Source organism: Gasterosteus aculeatus, chromosome 11 (genome assembly GCF_964276395.1).
Source record: "Gasterosteus aculeatus chromosome 11, fGasAcu3.hap1.1, whole genome shotgun sequence".
Taxonomy (NCBI): domain Eukaryota; kingdom Metazoa; phylum Chordata; class Actinopteri; order Perciformes; family Gasterosteidae; genus Gasterosteus; species Gasterosteus aculeatus.
Window position 1 is genome coordinate 12,632,247 of NC_135699.1, and position 20,684 is coordinate 12,652,930.

The window sequence follows — 20,684 nt, forward strand, 5'->3', positions numbered from 1 at the left end:
CACTCCCCCCCCCCCCCCACCCCTCAGCATTTGACCTTCCTCTTTGCGCTGCAGTGTGAGCAAGCCACCACCAGATGGCGCCTGTCTTGTAGGAGAGTCGACTGTGACGCGTGGTTGGTCCACATTGATACCAGCACGGAGACCCATTCTAATGGCAGAGGCCTGCAGTCACAACAGTGGGCGACGACATACGACACCACAGGAAGGGCACATGAGGGAGTGTCTTCTGGTGCCTGATATGGGGAGAGCTTGCCAAGGTCATTGGGAACATATCGATCTGGTCACCAAACGTTGGTCCGTCCAGGAAGAGGTCATGCCCGTGCATGGGAAGGGATCAGGTAGTCAATACAGGTGTGCAACGAACACCAACGTGGGCGCTCGTGTCTCTTCCTCTGATTCCGTCTCCGTTCAACAAGAGCTGACAGTTATGTTTTCGTCCCGGCAATGTATCACCTATCCAGCAGTGGTGCCGCGGCTTGTGTCAGAAATGTGTGAACTCCTCTCTATTTTTTCTTTTGGTGATAGGCGGGGTGGCGGGGGGGGGGGTGAAAATAAACCAAATGCACAGCTTGGAGGAGAGAAGCTATAAATGTTCTAATGGAAAACCTAAAACTCTACATGGACACACGTGAAAGCTCTAATGTCGGTAATGAATAATGCCACTACTGTTACCCTGGGTGATGCTGAATCATCTCCACTCCTCATTCTGTCTTCTATGCATAGCTGATTGTTAAAGCAGGATGCAGTAATGCTTTGCTGAAGGGTTTAGAACCCTAACAACTGATAGAATACAGTATATGATATAAGGATTGACAAGGATTGGCTTTTTTTCTTTTCTTACCTCATGTTTAGGACATTTTATGGAGAAATCATCCTCGTGGAATGTGCAGCCTGGGCGGGAGAAAAAGAAAAGAGAAGGAATAAACTAGAGTGCCGCAGATAGACAATAACGATGAATGAAACGAGTAGCTTGAGGCAAATGCACATAACAACCAAGCACCCCCACCCCCCCGGATAAATGACACAGTGAGGGGTTCAATGTGAAATAAGAAAGAAAAAGTCAGAGCCAAGGAGAGAGAGAAAGAAAGAGAGAGAGAGAGAGAGAGAGAGAGAGGGAGGGAGGGCGAGAGGGAGTGATACTGAGTGGGTGAGTTGTGATGCAGGCAGACAGTCGGACGTGGCCCGTGCACTCAGCGGGATTGAAAAGAGGCCTCGCGCTGGCTGAAGGCAGACGTGGCAGGCCTTCTAATCCTCACACGGTACTTCCTTGGCATGAGGTAATGGGAAGGGGAGGCCATACAACGACACACACACAACCCTCGCTTTGACAACATTGACCAGGGACACACACATACACAGGCACTGAAGGGAGTAGCATTAGAGCCAGCATTCAGGCAGGGAGCAGGGGACAGGAGGGCACACCTGTAAAACACACACACCACACACACACACACACACACACACACACACACACACACACACACACACACACACACACACACACACACACACACACACACCAGAATGGATGGACAAAGCCACAGGGGTCGTGGTCAATAATGCGCATACGCACCCTCCAGCCTCTATCTCTCCCCCCGCTCACCCTCTTGAACACCCTAGGATCCCACTTTCCCCTCATCATCCCTATTATTCAAGGCTCCCTACCTCTTTTCTCTCCCTCCCTCCCTCGTTTGAGCTCCCCGAGCACTCTCAGACTTTTCTTCTCACACTCAATAATGTTACTAATGCATTTTCCTTCACTTATTTTAACCTGCACTTTGTCTACCCTCTTTTTTTCCCTCTCTTTTAATTGCTCTTGTTTTTCAACATGCATTATTTTTTCCTTCCCCACGACCGTCCCGAGCCAAAATCAATTTCTTATTCCCAATTTTCCTCCTTATTTCTCCTCCGTCTCCCTGGCTTTTCTCCCCCTTTTCATCGCTTTTTTGCTGTCTTCGTCCTCTCACTGCGGCCGCTTACCTATTTCTTTGGCGCAGACATAGTGATATTTATGAGAGCAGCCTCTCCAACAGCAGTTGAGGGACGCCCCCACAATCTGGCACTTGTAGCAGCTCTGGGGTTAGTTAGACAAACGGACATATGGACCAAGAATCAACAAAGAAACAAACACATTTTCCGAAAGAGGGACACAGGGATAGAAAGAGACAGGAGAGAAGGAAAACATGTCAAAATGTTAGGGTCAGTTTTTTGAAGAAGCTGCATGTTATTCCATTTAATTTTAGCTTAACCGCATGCATATATTTCAGAATAAACTGTTTATTGCTATCGTACCGTTTGGGCTGAGTTGTTGGCAGCCTCCCTCAGTCCATATAGCCTCCCAGCTACCATAATTACCCCCTTGGTCCAGATGGCACAGTTTTCATGGGCCCAGTGCTCTTTGGCCTCTGCCTCCATTTGTAGCCTTTCGAACATACTGTCCCCACCCTCTCGGTCACTCGAGGCCGCTGCACTGATCGCCCGGAGCTGCTTCATTCTCCTGAACCTCTCTCGGAGGGTTATTCTTCGAGGACCACCCTCCTGACCCACCCTCTCCGTTCTCTCTGCCCGCCGGTAGTGCCAATGGTGCCTGCTACTACTTCCCTCTTGGGTGGTGGTCTCTGAATTGTCCTCCTTTTCTGTGCTGCTCTCCCCCTCATTCTTTGAGGAGCTTGGTTCTTCACTGCTGCTTCCATTGGGGTCATTTGTTTTCTGAGAATCTTCCCTGATGGATTCTGTGGGGCAGACTGTCAGCAATTTCCGTGGAACGCCATCCTCCGTGTAGTAAGGTCCGCACAAATCCCCCAAGTCTCTGTAATTTGCTGGCTTTCCACACAGGCAACATGTGAGGCACCTGTCAATGAGATCTCTTTTCACCAAGGGTCCTTGTAGCATGGCAGCAGCGTGTGGCACGACTTTTGCAACTGTGAAAGGATTCCTCATTCTGAGAATGCCCTTTTTTCTACGTCTCTGGAACACCACCGCATCCTCGGGCTTGTTCACAATGGCGCACCAAGAAGAAAAGTCTCTGGAGTTGTTAATTCGAACATAAGGACAGAAAGATAGTTTAGAACTCTGATGGACTGGTTTGCGCCTGATTCTCTTCAGAGAAATGATCTCCGTCTGTTTTTCTGACATTGCTACTGAAGGACCCTCAATACTTGATTCTGCTTTTTCCTTAATTTCTCTTTCCCTTCTCTCCACCTCTTCTTTTTCTCTCTCCTCTTTTACGGCCCGTTCACATCCTGCCGCCCTTACTACTGCCTCAATAACCTCCATGGCGTCTTTCATCCCAGGTTTAGGCCCAGGCTTTTTGTGGACCTTCATCGGCTTTCCAGGAATCTGCTCTGGCGAGGCTTTGCCCCGTTTCCTCTGAGCTAGATTTGCCGATGGTTTTCTGCCTCTTCTAGGTTTCTGAACGAGTTCTGTGCTGGTTACCTGGGGGGCTTCTGTAATCTCATCTGCGCTGATTGGCAAAGGTATTGAGGACTCTGTGGGTGTTACCGTCTCTTCTACCTTCTGCTGTTGTTGTTCTACTGTTTCACAATTTTTCTCCTCAACTGCCTCTGGTTCTTCTAGAGGGGCTTGGCCCTTCCTTTTCTTTCTCTTCTGTTTTAGATGCATCTCATGGTTATTTTTTATGGCCCTCTGCTTTGCTAACCTTGGCGTTGTAACTATTAGGCTCCCTGCTTCCAAGGCTACTATTGAGGCATCTGTGCTCTCCACCATGGCCCATCTCTTCCTTTTAGTTCTCGTGGACTTGGTGGGAGCTGACGATACACTTTTTGAGGCCTGTTGTGTCCACACTCCTGGAGGCCTGACTTCAGCTGGGGCCTCCATTGAGCTCCAAACCTTGTCAGCCCCGACTTCATGCTGTATCCCTGGTTTAATGTGTTCTTGTCTCGTCTCCTCCTTATTCAAAATCTGTGTTTCCATCCCTTGTCTCAACTCCTCTGCCGTTAACGCCTCCAGACTCACCTCATGCTTTTCTCCTTCTTGTGACATATCATTCTTTCTTAATGAGTCTTCACGTTGTTCCAGTACTACCTGTCTAGAATCTATGCTTTTCACTTCTCCCTCTATCACCTCAATGTTATTTATGAGCATACTTGGCTCACCTTCCTTTAAGACAAGTTGAGGCAAAGCCTTGGCTGTCACATCATCACATAGATTGCTTTCCATCGGGGGAATAGGGAGGTGTTTCTTTGAGCTTGGGGATGTAATTTTCTGCACCATGGCCTCGTATTTCTGTCCCCTGCCTTTGCGTGGGGGGAGAACCTTTGTTTTAGTGGGGCATTGAGGGGCCACCACAGGCACATCACTATTAAAGTCCATCTCACCGATGTTTGGAGGAGTGTCTTTGGGTGGGGGAGTGACCACAGAGACATTTTTGGGTGGCCCTCGCTTTTTTCTGGGGCCATGAACACCTTTACCTTTTTGTGTTGAAGAAGCCTTTTCTTCTAGAGGTGTTTGTGGTGATGAGGATTTTGGTTTCGGCTTGGGACCCCTCTTTTTTTTTGCTGGTGTTGTAGACATTTCTGGGCTAGGTTTACGTTTTAATGGAAACAATGTCTTTTCTTCAGATGTTTCTGTTGCGTCTGCTGGAATATCTACATTTTTGACAGCATTGGGAATAGAAGTTGGAGCTTTTTCCATAGTAAGATGTTCCTCTACTTTTGGAGAATCATCAGTAGCTTTCATTTCTGTTCGTGTCTGGGTAAGAATATCTTCTCCTGTGACTTTTGCCAGCTTTTCTTGCGATGGCTTTCTGGATCTTAAGACCATGTTCTTACCCTCTTTGCGTGGAGCGTTTACCTCGTGGTTTGCTTGTTTTTCGTCATGGTTCACTGGTTTAACGTTGAGGGTTACTTGTGATATTGAAGCTTTTGGGCTCTTCCTGACCTTGCTCTGCAGTCCTGTCAAAGGTTGAATGGTTTCTTCTTCTTGTACGAGCTTTGTCTTAAAAACTGAGCCTTTAGGGCGACCCACTGAGGCCTTCATGGGGGCAGTGTCATCGAGGGGCAAAACCTCTGCGGGCTTGGGTCCAGGCTTATGCCCTGGTTTTAGAGCTAGTTTTGGACCAAGTTTTGATCCAGATTTTGGCCCAGTTTTTGAACCTGGTTTGGGTCCTGGTTTACGTTTCACAGGTATCTCAATGTTTTCGAGAAGCTCTGACTCATTTGGCACAAGTTTTGGTCCTGGTTTAGGTCCTGGTTTAGTTCCAGGTTTTGGCCCGGGCTTTGGTCCAGGCTTAAGACCTTGTTTGAGCCCTGGTTTTGGACCTGGCTTTGGTCCCGTTTTTGGCCCTGACTTTGTTCCAGGTTTTGGCCCTGGTTTGAGCCCAGGCTTTGGACCTGGTTTTGGGCCTGGTTTTCGCTTCACATGAGGCTCAACTTTGGGTGGCAAGTCTGGTGCATTGAATGAGCGAGTGCACATCCTCGAACAAAAACCATCAGTTAGCATTTTGGGAGTCTGGCTCACAATAGATTCAAGATGAGCTTGGTCCATTGGATCCGAGAATAACAGAGTTTTTATTGGAGGCATGCAGGGTTTCTGTCTAGGCGAGGGGGCTCCTTCCTCTTCTCCTCCACCCTCACTCTCAAAGTTTAGCTGTTGCCTGATTCCTACACTAGAATGGATAATTCCCCTTCTGCCCCTTGCATGCTTACGTCCAAATGCTCTTGGCTGCGCAGATGGGGCCACAGGTTCTGGCTTGGCCAAGGGGGTCACTGCACTGGCGCAGCTGATGCCAGGCTCCATGTCTTCGTCGCCCTTTTTGGGGGAGGGAGGAGTATCTGCCCAGCAAGGGGCTGAGGGAAGTATCGACTTCCCTGGCAGCTGAGGAGAGTCTGGCTCCAGCACTTTCGCATCGTTGTGATCAATATGATCCCTGGCCTGAGTTGGAGGTGTCTTGTCATTAAGAGCTGAGAACACTGGCATAGCAGACTGAGGCTGAGGAGCAGTGTCACCAATGGCTGACTCTCTTGCACAAGCACCCGCTGCATTCTGATGGGCAGGCGCCCCTGCAGACTTGGTGTCAGTATGGAGCTCTGTACTATCTGTCCTGCTGCAGAGATCCCCAAATGACTTCTCTTGCCCACGTCTGTTAATATGGTCCTCAGTCGATGAATCCCCTCGCCCCTCCTCCAGTTCCTCCTCAACATCTAAAGAAAGAGGGGGGGAAAGGGCATGTTTTTGTTTCTGTATTTCTCCCTCTCCACCCACCTCGTCCTGTGCACTCTCATCATCCTCTTCATCCTCCTCATCTCTGCTCTCTCTTTTGTCTGAGTTGCTCTCATCCAAGGCTTCAACTTGGGGGGTTGGAGAGGTGTTGTCAGAGCTGTCCTCTTTCTCTGTGGAATATTGATCCTGCTCAAGGTCACCCCTTGAAATGAAAGGCAATGTTTTCACTGAGCTCTCCGATGCAGTTGGAGACTCCGATTTAAACGCCTCGGATTTCATCTCAGGGCCAAAGTGTTCCTTGTGGCTGGAGTCAGAAAGAGTTGCTGGAGACTGTACAACTGAGTCTTGTGTGTCAGGGTCATATTTGCTGTGGACTGTTTGATACATTGTCTCCTTGTAGCAGTAGATTTTTTCTGTCAGTCCTTTGTATACTTTACTGTAGAGGGCTGGACATTTCTCTTCATCTGACCATTTCTCCAGATTATCTGTAGATTTAGCAGTGTCTGAATATCTCTCGCTGTCAGGAGATTTATCTGTTGATACCTCCTCTTTGTCAGCTGATTTTTCTGTCCAGGCTGATTCTTCAAAGTTCTCTTTAACAGGCTCAATGATTTGTTGTATATCTGAAGGGGAATCCCTTTCTTGTTTCATTGGACTGGGGATTGTAATGCTGATAGGGGACCTCTCATCGCCAATGCTCTTCACTGGGGTATTCATGCCGTCCCTTCCTTGCCCTGAGTGACTTCTACTAGGGTCAGGGGTAAGGTTGTGTAGTCCCGAGTCTCCAGACCTGGTGGACATATCATCTGGTGATGTCAAAGAGCATGATGAGGCTGTGTCCAGGCTGAGTTGTGTGTTACTGGGGGCCTGTGCTGGACTTCTGCCCTGTCCACAGTAGTAGTACCCCCTCTCCAGTTGTTCATCACTACTGCTGGAATAGCCTCCCTCATGGAGTTCCATGGGCATTGCCTGGTGCTGTGGGGTAGAGTAAGGGTCCTGCATGGGGCCTCCACCAACACTACCACCTCCATCTGGGTATGGAGGACCTTTGTACTCCTCAACCTTTTTGATAGATGCTCCGCTTCCAACACTGCTATTGCTACCTCCACTGCTGCGCTTACCGCCTTTTTTGTTGGCCACCAGGGCCTCTGAAAGCAGCAACTGCTGGACATTATTAGATATGTTCTCTACCTGAGAGGTGAGGGCATTCAGGCTCCACAAGCTGGGATTTGACAACAACTTTTCTGAGAAACGTTCCTTCATGGTGGGGACCTGCGGTGTAGTGGTGTAGCTGTGTGGGGCGGCATGGGGCACGTTGGGTGAGGGGTGTGAGCGAGGGGGCATCAACATATTATTGGTACTGGTTTGATCCTGCATGCCAGCTGAAGAGGATGACGAAGAAGAGGCTGGCCCTGGGGTCATGGGAGGTTGGCCATACTGGAATGACTCTGGATTTGTCATTAGTGGTGAAGGGGTGGAGCTGTACGAGGGGGAGCGTCCTACAGATCGTGCTGGAGAGTGGCTTGAGGAGGGGCTACAAGTCTGATAATACTGTTCTGGTGATCTGACAGATAGTTCGGAGAGACAGTAGCTTTGTTGGGGTTGGCTGTAGTGCTGGTATTTAGGGTGGGGCTCCTGGGGGTTGGTCATGGCCTGTAAAGGGGGCTGCTGCTCATAAACTCTGGAGGAAGGCTGCTGGTAGCCATAACTGCTGGAGGTTGACCTGTAACCCCCTTGCTTCAGATTGCTGTGGCTGCTCATTTGTCTGCTGTACTGTGGATTTGGCGGAATGCTGTAGCCTTTATAACAGTGTGGCATAGGGCTGCACTTTTCCATGTATGGCGAAGGAGAGGCTGAGTGCTGGGGATAGTGAAGGTGACTCTGGGGGTAAATCAGAGGAGAGGGGGCAGGGTTAGGGGGATGGGCCTGATGGTGGGGGCTTGTATAGGCCGGGGTGGAGGGCTGGTGGCACTGGGTCTGGGAGTGGCCCAGCATGTTCTGGTCTATGTACTGGGAGGAGCCAGGTGTAGAGGTACCACCAGCCTCTATGCGCCCTACCAACTCCTGGTCATACTGTGCTAACTGAGCAGAGTCTTCCCATTTCTGCTGGAGTTGGCCCTCACTTATATACTGTGCTGAATAACTCCCAGGGCCCATGTGGTTAGTATAGCCCCCAGAACCCTGTAAGTGCTGACTTGGGTTTGGTGGGGGCACTTTGCTTCCTCTGTAGGCTTTTTTGGCCTGCGAGGGTGGTGAGCCCCCATTTCCACTCCCATTCCCTCCACCATTTCCTGGGTAACCAGGGTAGGCTTGTTGGCTGTAACAGTCCTTGGGTCCTCCTCCAGTTCCCGCTCCTCCAGTTGGAGCCATGACTGTGGGATTCACCAGTGAATGAGCCTCATAGCCTGTTCTGCTGTGCACCGGGCCTGGGCCTGGGCCTGGGCCTGGATGTGGACCGGGGCCCGGGTGCGGGTGCTGGGGGTGGGGATGATGCGGATGTTGTCTGTAGGTCTCCAGACGGGATAATTCATGGGGCTCCTGCTGGTAGCAGGGTTGGTTGCTGTGGTAACCACCGCTGCGCTCACGGAAGGACTGCATTACTCTCTCCGTCTGCAGCCAGAGCTGGGAGGGGGAGGTGAGGTGAGGCAGGAAAGGGGGAAAGGGGGAGGGGGGTTAGGGGTTCTGAAGGCAGGGGGAAAGATGGCGAGAGAAAAGAGAGAAAAATTGTGAGGGTTAGTGCTGACGCTAATCCATCTTCCACTTTCTTCTCTCATATTCAATGTGTAATTCTACTTTCACATCGACTTAGTCAAAGCAAATGTGTCTCCCTCTCTGAGAATAATTGAAAATGAAAAAAAAACATGGGTCGCACACGCTTTCAAACACACAGAAGTATGAACGTTACGTAGATATAGTATTGTCTGGCTTTTTCACCAGATTTGAAGGATTTGTGCTTGTAGGCCTATATGTGTCAATGAGCATTCTTGTGTGTGTGTATGTGCAGAAAATGGCCCCTAAATTGCGCAGGCTGCAGAATCAATTCCAGCCACTCAAGATGGAGGAACAGACGAGCGATGTGGTCTCTAATTTAATGATTGACATATTTGGGATAGGAAGGATAATCAGAAAGAGTTGTGAGTAGAACTTATCACATATCTGTAATGAAACGGAATCATAACAAGTGTGTGTTAATATGCAAGGGTACATGACTGAGACAAGGCCCATGTTCAAACACAGCAGTCCACAGCAATAAGAAGACACCTGAGGAACATCCGTGTGGGTTCGTAACACTCACTTTTAGAGCCTCTGTGGCTATTTTGCGCTCCAGCTGACTGTGCATGATGCATTATTCATTGTTATTGTTTTCGATCAAATAGGATCCCCAGACTTGGCCTCTTTTCTTTCTAAAATGTATTACCTAAACAAACTATGTGAAGCGATATTATCTGGTCTGTCTTTGATGCAGTGTTTCATAAATGGTTCAACTGAGCCCTCTTCTTCTTCTCGTCTCCGCCTTTTCCTGCACAGATGCAAACTCCAATATCCTCCGAGAGGAAGTGGGAAGTGTGTTTATGTGCATACTTTCAGTAAAGCAATCGGGGTGTCACAGAGTGTGTTTGGTGTGTTTCTTCCTGTGTGTGAGTGCACATTGCAGTGTTTGTAATATTTTGCCTGTGTGTCGTGCGTGCGCGCGTGTTTTAATGCATTCATACAAAAGAGAAAGGAAGAGAGGAGGTGGAAAAGTGCTCTGCTCTATAAAAGGAACAGTCACCTGGAGACAGAGCCCCCAGCTTGCGTGCGTGTATGCGTGTGTAGGTGTGTGTGTATGTTTGTGTCAGCTGGTTCCTGCACAATATCCTGGCATTCGACCCACCCGAGGGACAATGCTGCATCCCACCAGACGCACACTAGCATTATTCATCTCTGCAACACAGTGTGTGTTTGTGTGCGAGAAGGCGAAGCAGTGTGGCAATATAGCGTGCATTTGTTCTTATGCGTGAGTGTGAGTCCGCGAGTGTGTGTGTGTGTGTAGTTCTGTTTGTGGTTATGTATATGTAGGCGCACAGCTTTTGGCAAACACACAGCAAGCACACATTCAAAGGCGCACACACAACCACACCTATAGATCCCCCTGGAGATAATCTGTCCTCTCTGCTACCTCTCTGCCTGCAGCCTGGTGCTTCACCCGTGTTGATGTGTACGTGTGAACGTGTGGGTGAGGACACTTGTTTACAAAATGACCTCAATGAGATCAGGACAAGGGGTGGAATTCTGCCAGACCAAGATTTTCTTTAACACGGTAAAACCGATGGACTGAGGCACCCGTCACACTTGGCATCCGGTGTTGTGATGCCACGCGTCGGTCCAACCGTGTGGGCTTCTGAGACATCCGCTCCCTATTATGAAGTGTAATTCATTGGATTTCCCTTGTTCGTATGTCTCTCACTGAAAAACAAAGCAAACCAGCCGAAGAAGCACCCTCCCCAATCAATTTACTTCCCTCCTCCTTCTGTCCCTTTTTATCACAAACACACACATGTGAGCAACGTCTTCATTCCCGTCACGTCTCCTCTCCACCTCGTCGCTGCACCTCCTCCTTCCGCCTCCATCTTCCACAGAGAGCCCTGGCCTTGTGCAGCCCGCCAACCGCTGTACTTTGTGGATGCATCGCGTCGTGTCACTCCGCTCCCGGCCTCAGTAGGGGTCGGAGAGGAGGGAGGACGATAGATACATGCTGAGATCGCTGAATCCTCCCAGCCGATCCGTCTATCTGTCAGTCTGTCTGTCCGTTTATTAGGTAGCATTGATTTTGCTGCCGCTGGAGCACAGAGAAGGAGGGATGAAGGAGAAGCAAACGCGCATCACTCAATGTCTGTCCTCGGCGCGCTCGTTGCGCAAACCAACGCACACTCATTCACGCAGAGTGAGAAACCCACTTTAGTTCTCTGTTGTTGTTGTTGTATGTATCTGATGCTTTTTCCTCTGTGTCGAGAGGGTACCTTTTCTCTCATCTCTGTTTTAACCTTCTCGGCCTTCCTTTTCTTCTCTCAGATCTTCTCCATTGCCCCCCTTGCCATGACTGGAGAGGAGAATAGCAATAGGAGGGGAAAAACAACAAGGTGCTTGGGGGGGGTCTTATGGGAGGCGAGAGAGAAGAAGTCATCTGAGGCTGGGGGAGAGACTTGGGGGATGCTAGATGGAAGTGATAGAATGATAAGTTTGAAGAAGAGGATGATGGAGAAGGGGGTGCCGAGTCCAGAGGAGGACAGGTGATTTACTGAGTGGGCTTTACAACCTAGGCTCCTGGGAAATATGAGCTGCAGCAGCAATCGCCCCACACGCACACCCCTCACACGCACAGGGACACAAAATGCAAAATGGTAGATTGTACGCGAGCTTACATAGCACTGCGGTCCGTAATTAGTCAAATGCTTCACCACTACAGGCAAACGTCATCTGCTAGACATGTGATTGATGGCGTTGGGCTCCGCCCACTTCAAACCTCATCAAGGCGGCTGCATTCATAACCAGCTTCATTGTTATTACAGATCCGTAAACTGTTACAGTGACATCAGAGATCAAAGGTGCTTTTCCCTGTGGAATCCCTTAAAACACATTATGACCACGAGGGCCGTGACACCCAGCATCAGAATGCGTCCATCTCTAAATATAATATTGTGAGGGAGGAAGGAAGGAAGGACAGGACGGATGGAAGGAAAGGGTGAAGGAAGCGAGGAGGGCGAATCTGATTGTTCCGCTGGATGGTTCATAATGCGCAGAGCTGCGACGGGTACTACCCCCCCACATCCTCCCCACCTCCCCCTTTCATTCTTTTTTTATCCTCTCTCCCTCTCTTTCATCGCATCATCTTCAGAGGCAGCCTGAGATGGGATTTATCCTCTTCCTCTTTACACGCACGCACGCACGCTCGCGCATACACAAGCCACAAATATGCACACACAAAAACACAGACCTTCACGCATGATCTCTGGCTCTGTAGTATTTTTCGCTTCAAATCTTTTTCCTGGTCTGTCTATCAAGACACAAAAAACACACACATGCAAATGCACTAACACGTCCACGCAGACATACACCGATAAATGGAGGCATACAGTGGAAGGATGGAACGTCTCCCTGTGTACGTTTTTACCTCCCCAGTCATCCTGGTTAATTATGCATGCAAGGCAGTTTGCGGGGCGGGGGGGGGGGGGAGCAGCCTGGGACGAAACACACACACACACACACACACACATCACACATATTCTCAAGCAGCCGCACTTCACCAACACCTCCGGAATCATCACAACACCACACGCACACCAAAGCTCGGCTCACATGCCCCTCGACAACGCGCCGCTCTCCCCGCACGCACTCACGCCTCACACATCTGCCTGGAACACTTTGGTTAACGCGGCGCGCTCTGAAATAACACAGCGACCCGCCCTGCTGCTCCCAATCAGCACGCTGCTTTCCTCCATCCTAATTGCACACGCGGCAGCATTCAAATGCCTCCAAATACCATTTCCCCACCCCCCGTTCACATCCGCCCGCCCCCTCCCCTCTCGGCGGACACTGTGCCCTTTTCCTTGATAGCCGCGGGTTCAACGCACTGGGACAGCAGACGGACAGATGGACAGACACACATCTTGCCTCTGTCTCGCTCCTCCTCCCCTCTGCAGTGTCTGGCCAGGCTGTGTGGGTGGGTTCCTACCCAAGGGAGAGGCTCAGGAGATGGAGGAAGCCAATATCGGCTCTGACATTTGTCAGCGCCCCGTCGTCATGACACACAGCTGGAGGTCACGGGGGGTCACCGGCAGCCACACACACACAGATTATAGGAAGAGACATAGAGGGGGGCGGAGACCGGTTGTTGACACTACAAGACAGACAGACAGACAGACAAAAGGAAAGGAAGATGGACACATGGCACTTAGAGGCAACTACACAAGCAGTGGACTTAATTGAAGCTGTTTGATTATAGGGATTATAGTTGACATGAGTTTTAAATGAATGATTAATGCTAAGCAGTCTGGTTTATTGAGCGTGCTGCTCACACATTAAGTCCGACAAATGTCACGATGACAATCAAACAGCATTAAAAACAACAATTGGTATCCATTGTTTGCCTATTTCCTTTCCTCGGTCCAACTCAAAATTATAGACCTGCATCACAACCGAAATATTGCCAAAAGCATTTGAAATCATGTCAGCTTTTTTCTGTATCGTCCTACCAAATCATCTGACTCCCCTTGATTATATCCACCTCTAGTTTTTGTTCAAATCTGACTGAGCACCAACGGAAATCAGCCTTACTTTTGCCATTTCCGTTCTGCGAGTGAGGCCAGTTTATTAGATGCAGGGTCTCTAGGTGTGTGTGTGTGTGTGTGTGTGTGTGTGTGTGAGGTACAACTGACTGATCTCTGGGGTTTAGGATGACTCATCGACATTCAGAAGCAAAGCACATCAACGCCAACCACACGCTCTATGCAGACATTACTCACAACGTGTGAACCTGGAAGAGGAGAAGAGGGTCTTGACTGCACAAGGACAGCCCAACATACGCACACGCACACACACATTGGTGCAGCTTTGGCATGTAAGCATAAATAAAGGTCAGATGGAGAGAGAGGCAGATGTACGTGTCTGTGAGCGAGAGAAGAACGCATCCGCCACTACAGTTATCTGCTTTGTGCTTCAGATTCAGGAATCCTATTTGGCCCCTGAACGTGGAATGCGATGTTACCCCCCCCCCCCCCCCCCATCCTGTAGAACGACATCCCCTCTTTTTACTCTCTTAGTCCCTTGGGGGGGGGACGGGTGGACATGCGTCCATATCTTTCTGTCCCCCTTCTCTGACAGACAGGTTGGTGTTGTCCAATGACCTTTCCCAGTGGAACTACCGCACACAGGGATGTGTTGTGCCTGAAAGACGGCAACAACAGAAAAAAACACACGGTCTGCTGTCACCATGGCAACGAAAGAGCCACGCAGTCAAGAAAACCCTGTGTATTCATCTGGCATGAAGAAATCACCCGAGTAGATCTGGTGAATATGGTGATGGAATGGACATTTGAGGCAATTGTCTCACAAAGTCTCACACAAAGACACATGCATGCAAAGCATTACACACAAACACAACTTGGTGTTTTTATGACAAAATGTTCTAAATAAAAGTCAGATTATGATGATGAGGTAATTGATATGCATGAGACCATGCAGATTATCCATCGACCAAAATGAATTTAAATAATGTAAAAAAGGAGTCTCTTAGTTGATTGTTTAAAAGCTGACATTTTAGGGACTTAATTTATTCGATATCTTTTCTTCCAAAGGTGACTCACTGTGTGAATATCAGCAATTGAACAACCCTGCTGTAGGCCTAGGTATCGTTATGGAAAGTCTGTGTGGATATTTCTTCCCCCAACCATGTATATTTAACAACTACATATTGATCAGTTTGTCCAAAACGAGTGAGGAAGAGACCAGTGTGTTCAGTGACACACAATCCAGACTCAAACCAAGAGCATGAAGTCGGCATTATTACGCTCTTCTGAAAGACAAGATCTGATTTAAGTCTGCTCCATCTGCATAAATCACGTCAAACGCATTACACAGAATCACTCTCCCTCCCAGCAATGGGCGAGAAATGAGCATTTAGATCTTTTTTTCTCTCTTTTGCAGACTTCTATCCTTGACCCCAAGTCATTCGTCCCTCTCTTGTTCCGCTTCTCCGAATAACTGCCCTTCTTCCCTTTTTTTCCATCCATCTTGTCTCCCTCCGCCTTTCTGCACGGTCACCTCCATCGGGCAGCTGCAGAGCGTCGCCCTTTGAAGGACTAAACCCGGCTTTGTTTACATGGTAACGGAGCGCCGAGGCCGGGTGGGGAGGGTGAGGGAGAGAAAATGACAGACACGTGGGCAATCAAGCACACACACACACACACACAGGCTTTGCTCGTTTCGAGCGAAGGCTGTCGCGGATAGCTGGCATGTGACAAAAATCAAGCAAAAAGAAAAACTGATTGCTCATTACCTGCTGTTTGTCTGTGTACTCAAGTGCAAGGAAATGAATGTGTAGGAAGACGACAACGAACACAAATCATTTTCGGCTTGTGCAAGCGTTTGATAACGTTTCGTGCTCATACGTGCAAGCATTTAGCGTGAACATGCTTGATGAGAGGCTGCATGATCAAGCTCCACTGCCCGCGATGCCCCCGCGGCGTGTCTGTGTGCGTGAGCGTACGTGTGCGGATTCCCGCTAACCTTCCAGAGCGCAGAGGGAGTGAGATGGAACAGACGGAAGAAGGAGGAGAACAAAGCGAGAGAGGAAGAGATGCTCCGTAGGTTTATGTTCTTATAGTATTGAAACCTCATCCATGCCCACACATTGCTTTCTGCTTTTCTCCCTACAGGTCTCTCTTTCTTCATCTCTCTCTTGTCCTAGCGCACACACGCACACACACACACACACACACACACACACACACACACACACACACACACACAAGCACATGGGAGTTGAGGTCCTGTAAAGTGGGCCGCAGAGCTACTTGGTATTCCATCAGAATCCCTCAGAAAAGGAGACTGTGGAGCACAAGAAAGGAAGAATGGAGGAGGAAGATGGGACGAGAGCGGAAGACAAAAGCCCAGCGTTCAGAAGCGTGACTGGTTAGGTTCTGGAATCCAATCTGAATGCTTATCCGGAACTTCAGATGCAGAGATGGTAGTTCGGCAACAAAGGCGCCGAGTTTTGAGGTTGGAAAACCGGCAGGAAGCGGCTCATATCTCTGAGTGACCCATTTTGGTTTGGCCACACAAGCGCGCACACACACACACACACACACACACAGACACGCATACACACACACACACGCACACTCATCCGCCCCCTTGCAGGTAATGGGGTAGAGCGCTCCACTGAAGCAGGGGGAGCGATGTTGGAGCAGGGTTGGTGTGACGGCCCTGCTGGGGTTCATGGTGTTCCACTCCCATGTATTCGATCCCTCCACTCATTTACACCTGCACACAAGGTGCGCACATAGTGACTTGCAAACACAAAAGCACACAAACACACACACGGATTTGCACCTGCTCCCTCTTTGTGCCACTTCTGTTCATCTAATTGATGATGCTGTGTCTCTCTCAAACACACACACACACACACGCACGCACGCACGCACACACACACACACACACACACACACACACACACACACACTCTGCCTCTTCCTCTCCGCTCGCTTTCTCTCTGTGTCCTTTAAGTCGTACCCTGTCCTCCATTGTCCTCTATCTTTCATATCCGTCCCTTGCTCTGCAGCCACATTGCAGCTGCTGTGTGTGTGTGTGTGTGTCGCCATGCATATGTTTGTCTGTGACCTTGTCTAAGGTGAGATAGGGCAGGCAGCTTGTTGGTCTGGCACATTGAACCCATGGCCCGAAGGAGATATTTGCAGTGTCGAAGAGCATCCTCAGATGTTGTCCTCTGCAGCTCTTCTGTCTAAAAATAAGCATGAGTGTCATTCTGTGTGAGGTTGCCTCCATATTGTGCAAGAAGATGAGTCTTATCAAATGAAAGCTTTGCTTTAAGGGGGTTAAAAAGGAGAAATGACAAAGCTTAAGCATTGACGTATCATTCGTATTCAAGTGAGTTTATATAATTTGCATTTTGATGAATCCTTTTCCGGTTTGGTGTGTGTGGTTATCTCACCCCGGCAAACACAGTTTTAACAGCTCTAGCTTTATGTGCACCACTCATGCTTGTACCAGTATTCACATTTCCTTGAAAAGTGGCATGTGGTCCAGGAGAGAGAAAAAAAGGGCCTGCATCAGTGTCATTAAAGAGAAGGTGCATAATTTCCCAAAATGCTTGGAGAGATATAACGAGGAGGTATAATGGCCCAAGGGTGTCAGTTCAAAAACATGGTCTACAACCATCTGTTGCTGCAATTTGAGCCCCATATTTTGAGGCAACATTTTGGATGATTTGGACAATTAATAGTTTGCCGAATAGACTATTTCACTATATAGCAGTTTGTGTTTGTGCCCTAGGAGGTGCACACAACCATCATTGGAATATTCAACTCTGAAGAATAAGCAAAAATGGGATTATTCTCAGGCAGGTTTTTGTTTGGGGCCACGTTTTTAAGCAGATTTCAGAATATTTTTTTCCAACAATAACCCTAAACGATAACTCAAACCAAATCTAAAGAAGTGTGTATTGTGTACATGTGTTGACTGACATATCACGCGGGGAGCAGGGCAATTTCTGCATTAAATTGAGGGTATTATCTTGAGTACGACGTGACAGTGAGCTGTTGTTAACAATAACTAACTACGCTATTTTTGCAGCTGCCTGCACTTGTGCCTTTTTTTGTTATTTAGCAACTTAACCTCAGGTGCGTTTTCAACGTGAAACCCTAAAGTTGTAGGTGTAACACTTAGGTTTGCATGCATACATATAATTGAGTGAATGCCTTAGTGTGCATTTCATATAGCAAATGATCTCCAAGTACTCCTTCACAATAAAAAAGAGATGTATCTGTATTTTCGCCTCTTAGCATCTTCCCAGAAGGCGTCCTTGATGGCCGGCTCGCTTCTCTCAGCTGTTACCTGAGAGCCTGACTGGGGAATACTCTACTCCATCTGCAGTCGCAGACGGGCCGACACCAAGAGGAGGCTAGCCACAGATACACCGATGTCAGATAGCTGAAATGAGAGGAGGACAGCGAGGAGATAGCCAGGCAAAGACGGCATATGATCCGATAGGGTCCGAAAAGATGGAGGAGAGGGAAACGCAGATGCGGGATGATTGGGAAGAAATGGAAGAATGGTGGGATAGGTGAGAGAAAGTAGAGCGGAAAGAGGGAAATACGAGACAGAGGGAGAGAGGGGAGGCTGGTGGCGAAGGAGAGGGGGGGGGGGGGGGGGGGGCTGCAACAGAGGCGACGAGAGGCTGCGAGATCAAGGGAGCTGGGGGAGAAAAACCCAGGGAGGGAGAAGAGTTGGCGTAGAGAAAGAAGAGGGGAGAGGATGTTAGATAGAGGGCACAGACACGGGGAGAGGAAGAGCGGGAGCGTGAGATAGATTGAAGCTGTAAGATCAAGGCAGATGTGAGGGCGGGTGAGGGGGAGCAGGAGGGGTAAGGGGGAGGGGGGGGGGGAGACGCACGGGAGCAGCGGCGAGGCGAATGGAGAGAGATGCAGGGAGGAGAGGAGAAACGGAGATCGTTAACCGCGGGGCCGCGCCGCCGCCTATTGATTCGCTTTAGCCGTCTCGAGCCCGGCGAATAACGGGATGCGGTCTCCCATCGTCATTAGCAAAGGCGGCTCTCAGGACGCCACGGCGGGCAGCGCGTCCTCGCCGGCGGACGACCATATGGCACGTTTGATTTAGATCAAGAGAGTAGAGCGAAAAAAGAAAAAAGAAAAGTAGAGAGACAGATGAAAAAGTTGTGACACTTTACAGAAGAAAAGAGACAGATTGGAGGACGGGATGAAACAGATTGAGGGAGGAGGGGAGGAGGGTGGGAGGAGGGGGGGGGGAGACCAGCAGGCTGCTGGAGTAAATGATTGGAGCAACAAAAAAAAAAAGTGATCATGCCATGATTGTCTCAGGTGATGCATCTCTCACTCCGGGTGACAGATCCATCGGTCACTTCTCACAGGTGGAGAGACAAAACACAGCTTGTCTTTTTTCCTTTTCTTTCGCTCCCCTCACTCTCTTTTTCCGCATGTGCCGCAGTGTGGTGGCAGCAGGGCAGGTGATGTGTGAGTGAGCCAGTCTCGCCTGGGACCGTGGAAGTGTGAATATGGCTGTGGAGCTCTGCCAAACTGAGCTTGGGAGGTGGGGGGGGAAGGAGAGAATGAGGAGGGGAGAGGAAGAGGAAAAGGGGGAGAAAAAAAGCTCCGCCCTTTGTTCTCCGTTGATGAAAGGAGGAATTGAATCCTCTACTCCCACTTCTTCTCCTGGTGATGAGCCTTGATGTGTTAGGGTGAGCGAGCGAGCGAGAGACACACACACGCACACACACACACACACACACACACACACACACACACACACATACACACACACACACACCCTGCTGCCTTATTCCACTCAACTAAAACCCAAATGACTCCTCGCTCACTAATTAAACTTTAATCTCCAATAGCGCGCAAATTACCTGCCACGCAACTGAGCGCTGAACTTCAGGGATGAAGGGGGAAAGGAGGGAGGGATGGACAGATGAAGGGAAGGAGAGTTGCAGTGAAGGTCACACCACACCTGCAGGAGACGAGGAGTCTTTCTCTCCCTCCGTTTCTTCCCCCACGTCCTGCTTATTTGCAGCCGCATCTGCGCCATTGTGTCTGGTTACACCAGGCGATGCAGCTGTGGGTGCAGCAGACGGCTGAGGCCGTCAATGTTCCCGCTTTCACCTGAATGTTATCGCACACACACACACACACACACACACACACACACACACACACACACACACACACACACACACACACACACACACACACACGCGCACGCACTCACGCATAAAGTTGATGCCAGCCAAGTCCTCGCATCATCCTCTGCCTGGCCTCGTTCCAATCTCTCCCTCACAGACACAGCCTCTGCTGGGACGCACACTTACACACACGCACCGCCATTTTGTGCCACACGGCAGAGGGCATCACACAGTGTGCGTGTGTGTGCGTGTGTGTGTTTGTCACTTGGTTAATCACAAAGAACTAATGATCGTTACTTCATTCTCCTACCTGCCTCCTTTCCAAGTCTTACTCTCGGGTCGTGTGGTATGTGTGCGTGTGTGTGTGTGTGTGTGCGTTTGTGTGTTTGTTAAGTTTGGCATAAATGAGGCACTGGCAGGCAAAAGTGAAGAACACTAAAACGGCTCCAAAATGTCACGTTTACCAGCTACTAGAGTTCAAGTCTTACTTACCAACAGCCGAGAGGGACTGAGGTCGTTGAGGACAATGAAATGCGGTCCAGTGGAATATATTAACATTCTATACATAACAAATAGACGCCACGCATGACACTTTACATGCTGTCTGGAGCTCTTTGGATGACTTAATGCAAAAAGGCCTTTTGTATTTTGCAATCCATTGTTTTTGCTAAATTTGCACATTTGTCAGATGACACGGTGAGTTTAGGTACCTCTTCCCTTTGAAACACAATGTTATAATTCATCATTTTGAAATGCTCAAAACCTTGCTGTAGAGAAAATGTTCTATTTTCAGTGCTTCCCAGAATTACCTCTCAGGAAATGTTCCTGTTGCGCTCAGTACATGTGAGAGAGAACAATAACCACTTTTTTCTTCCCGTTGAGTTCCCATCAATACCTTGTTTGCAACAAAAAATATACCAGTGTTATAGCTGAATGTCAGCGGAAACGTTTGTAAAGTGCAGTTTCTCTCTGCCTTTCTTTGTCTGACACAAAAACCAAATGTTTTTCAAATACACACGAGTGTCTTTCAAGTGCCTTTCCGTAAAATATCAGAACAGAATGACAC

The 20,684-nt window shown here is 49.1% G+C and overlaps 1 protein-coding gene across 2 annotated transcripts in view; it reads right to left on the minus strand.

Annotated features, from left to right (window-relative positions):
* Positions 1–20,684, minus strand: part of rai1 (retinoic acid induced 1) — a 48,009-nt gene that overhangs the window by 3,156 nt on the left and 24,169 nt on the right. The window contains exons 2-4 of one of the 2 annotated variants that reach the window (XM_078083847.1): positions 2,293–8,862; positions 1,981–2,074; positions 842–891 (exon numbers count right to left, since the gene is read on the minus strand). In XM_078083847.1, the coding sequence (XP_077939973.1) occupies positions 842–891; positions 1,981–2,074; positions 2,293–8,778 (6,630 nt within the window). In that variant the 5' untranslated portion in view covers positions 8,779–8,862. Of the gene's footprint in view, positions 1–841; positions 892–1,980; positions 2,075–2,292; positions 8,868–20,684 lie in introns of those variants that run through there. The other variant, XM_040191037.2, reaches the window with a different exon arrangement.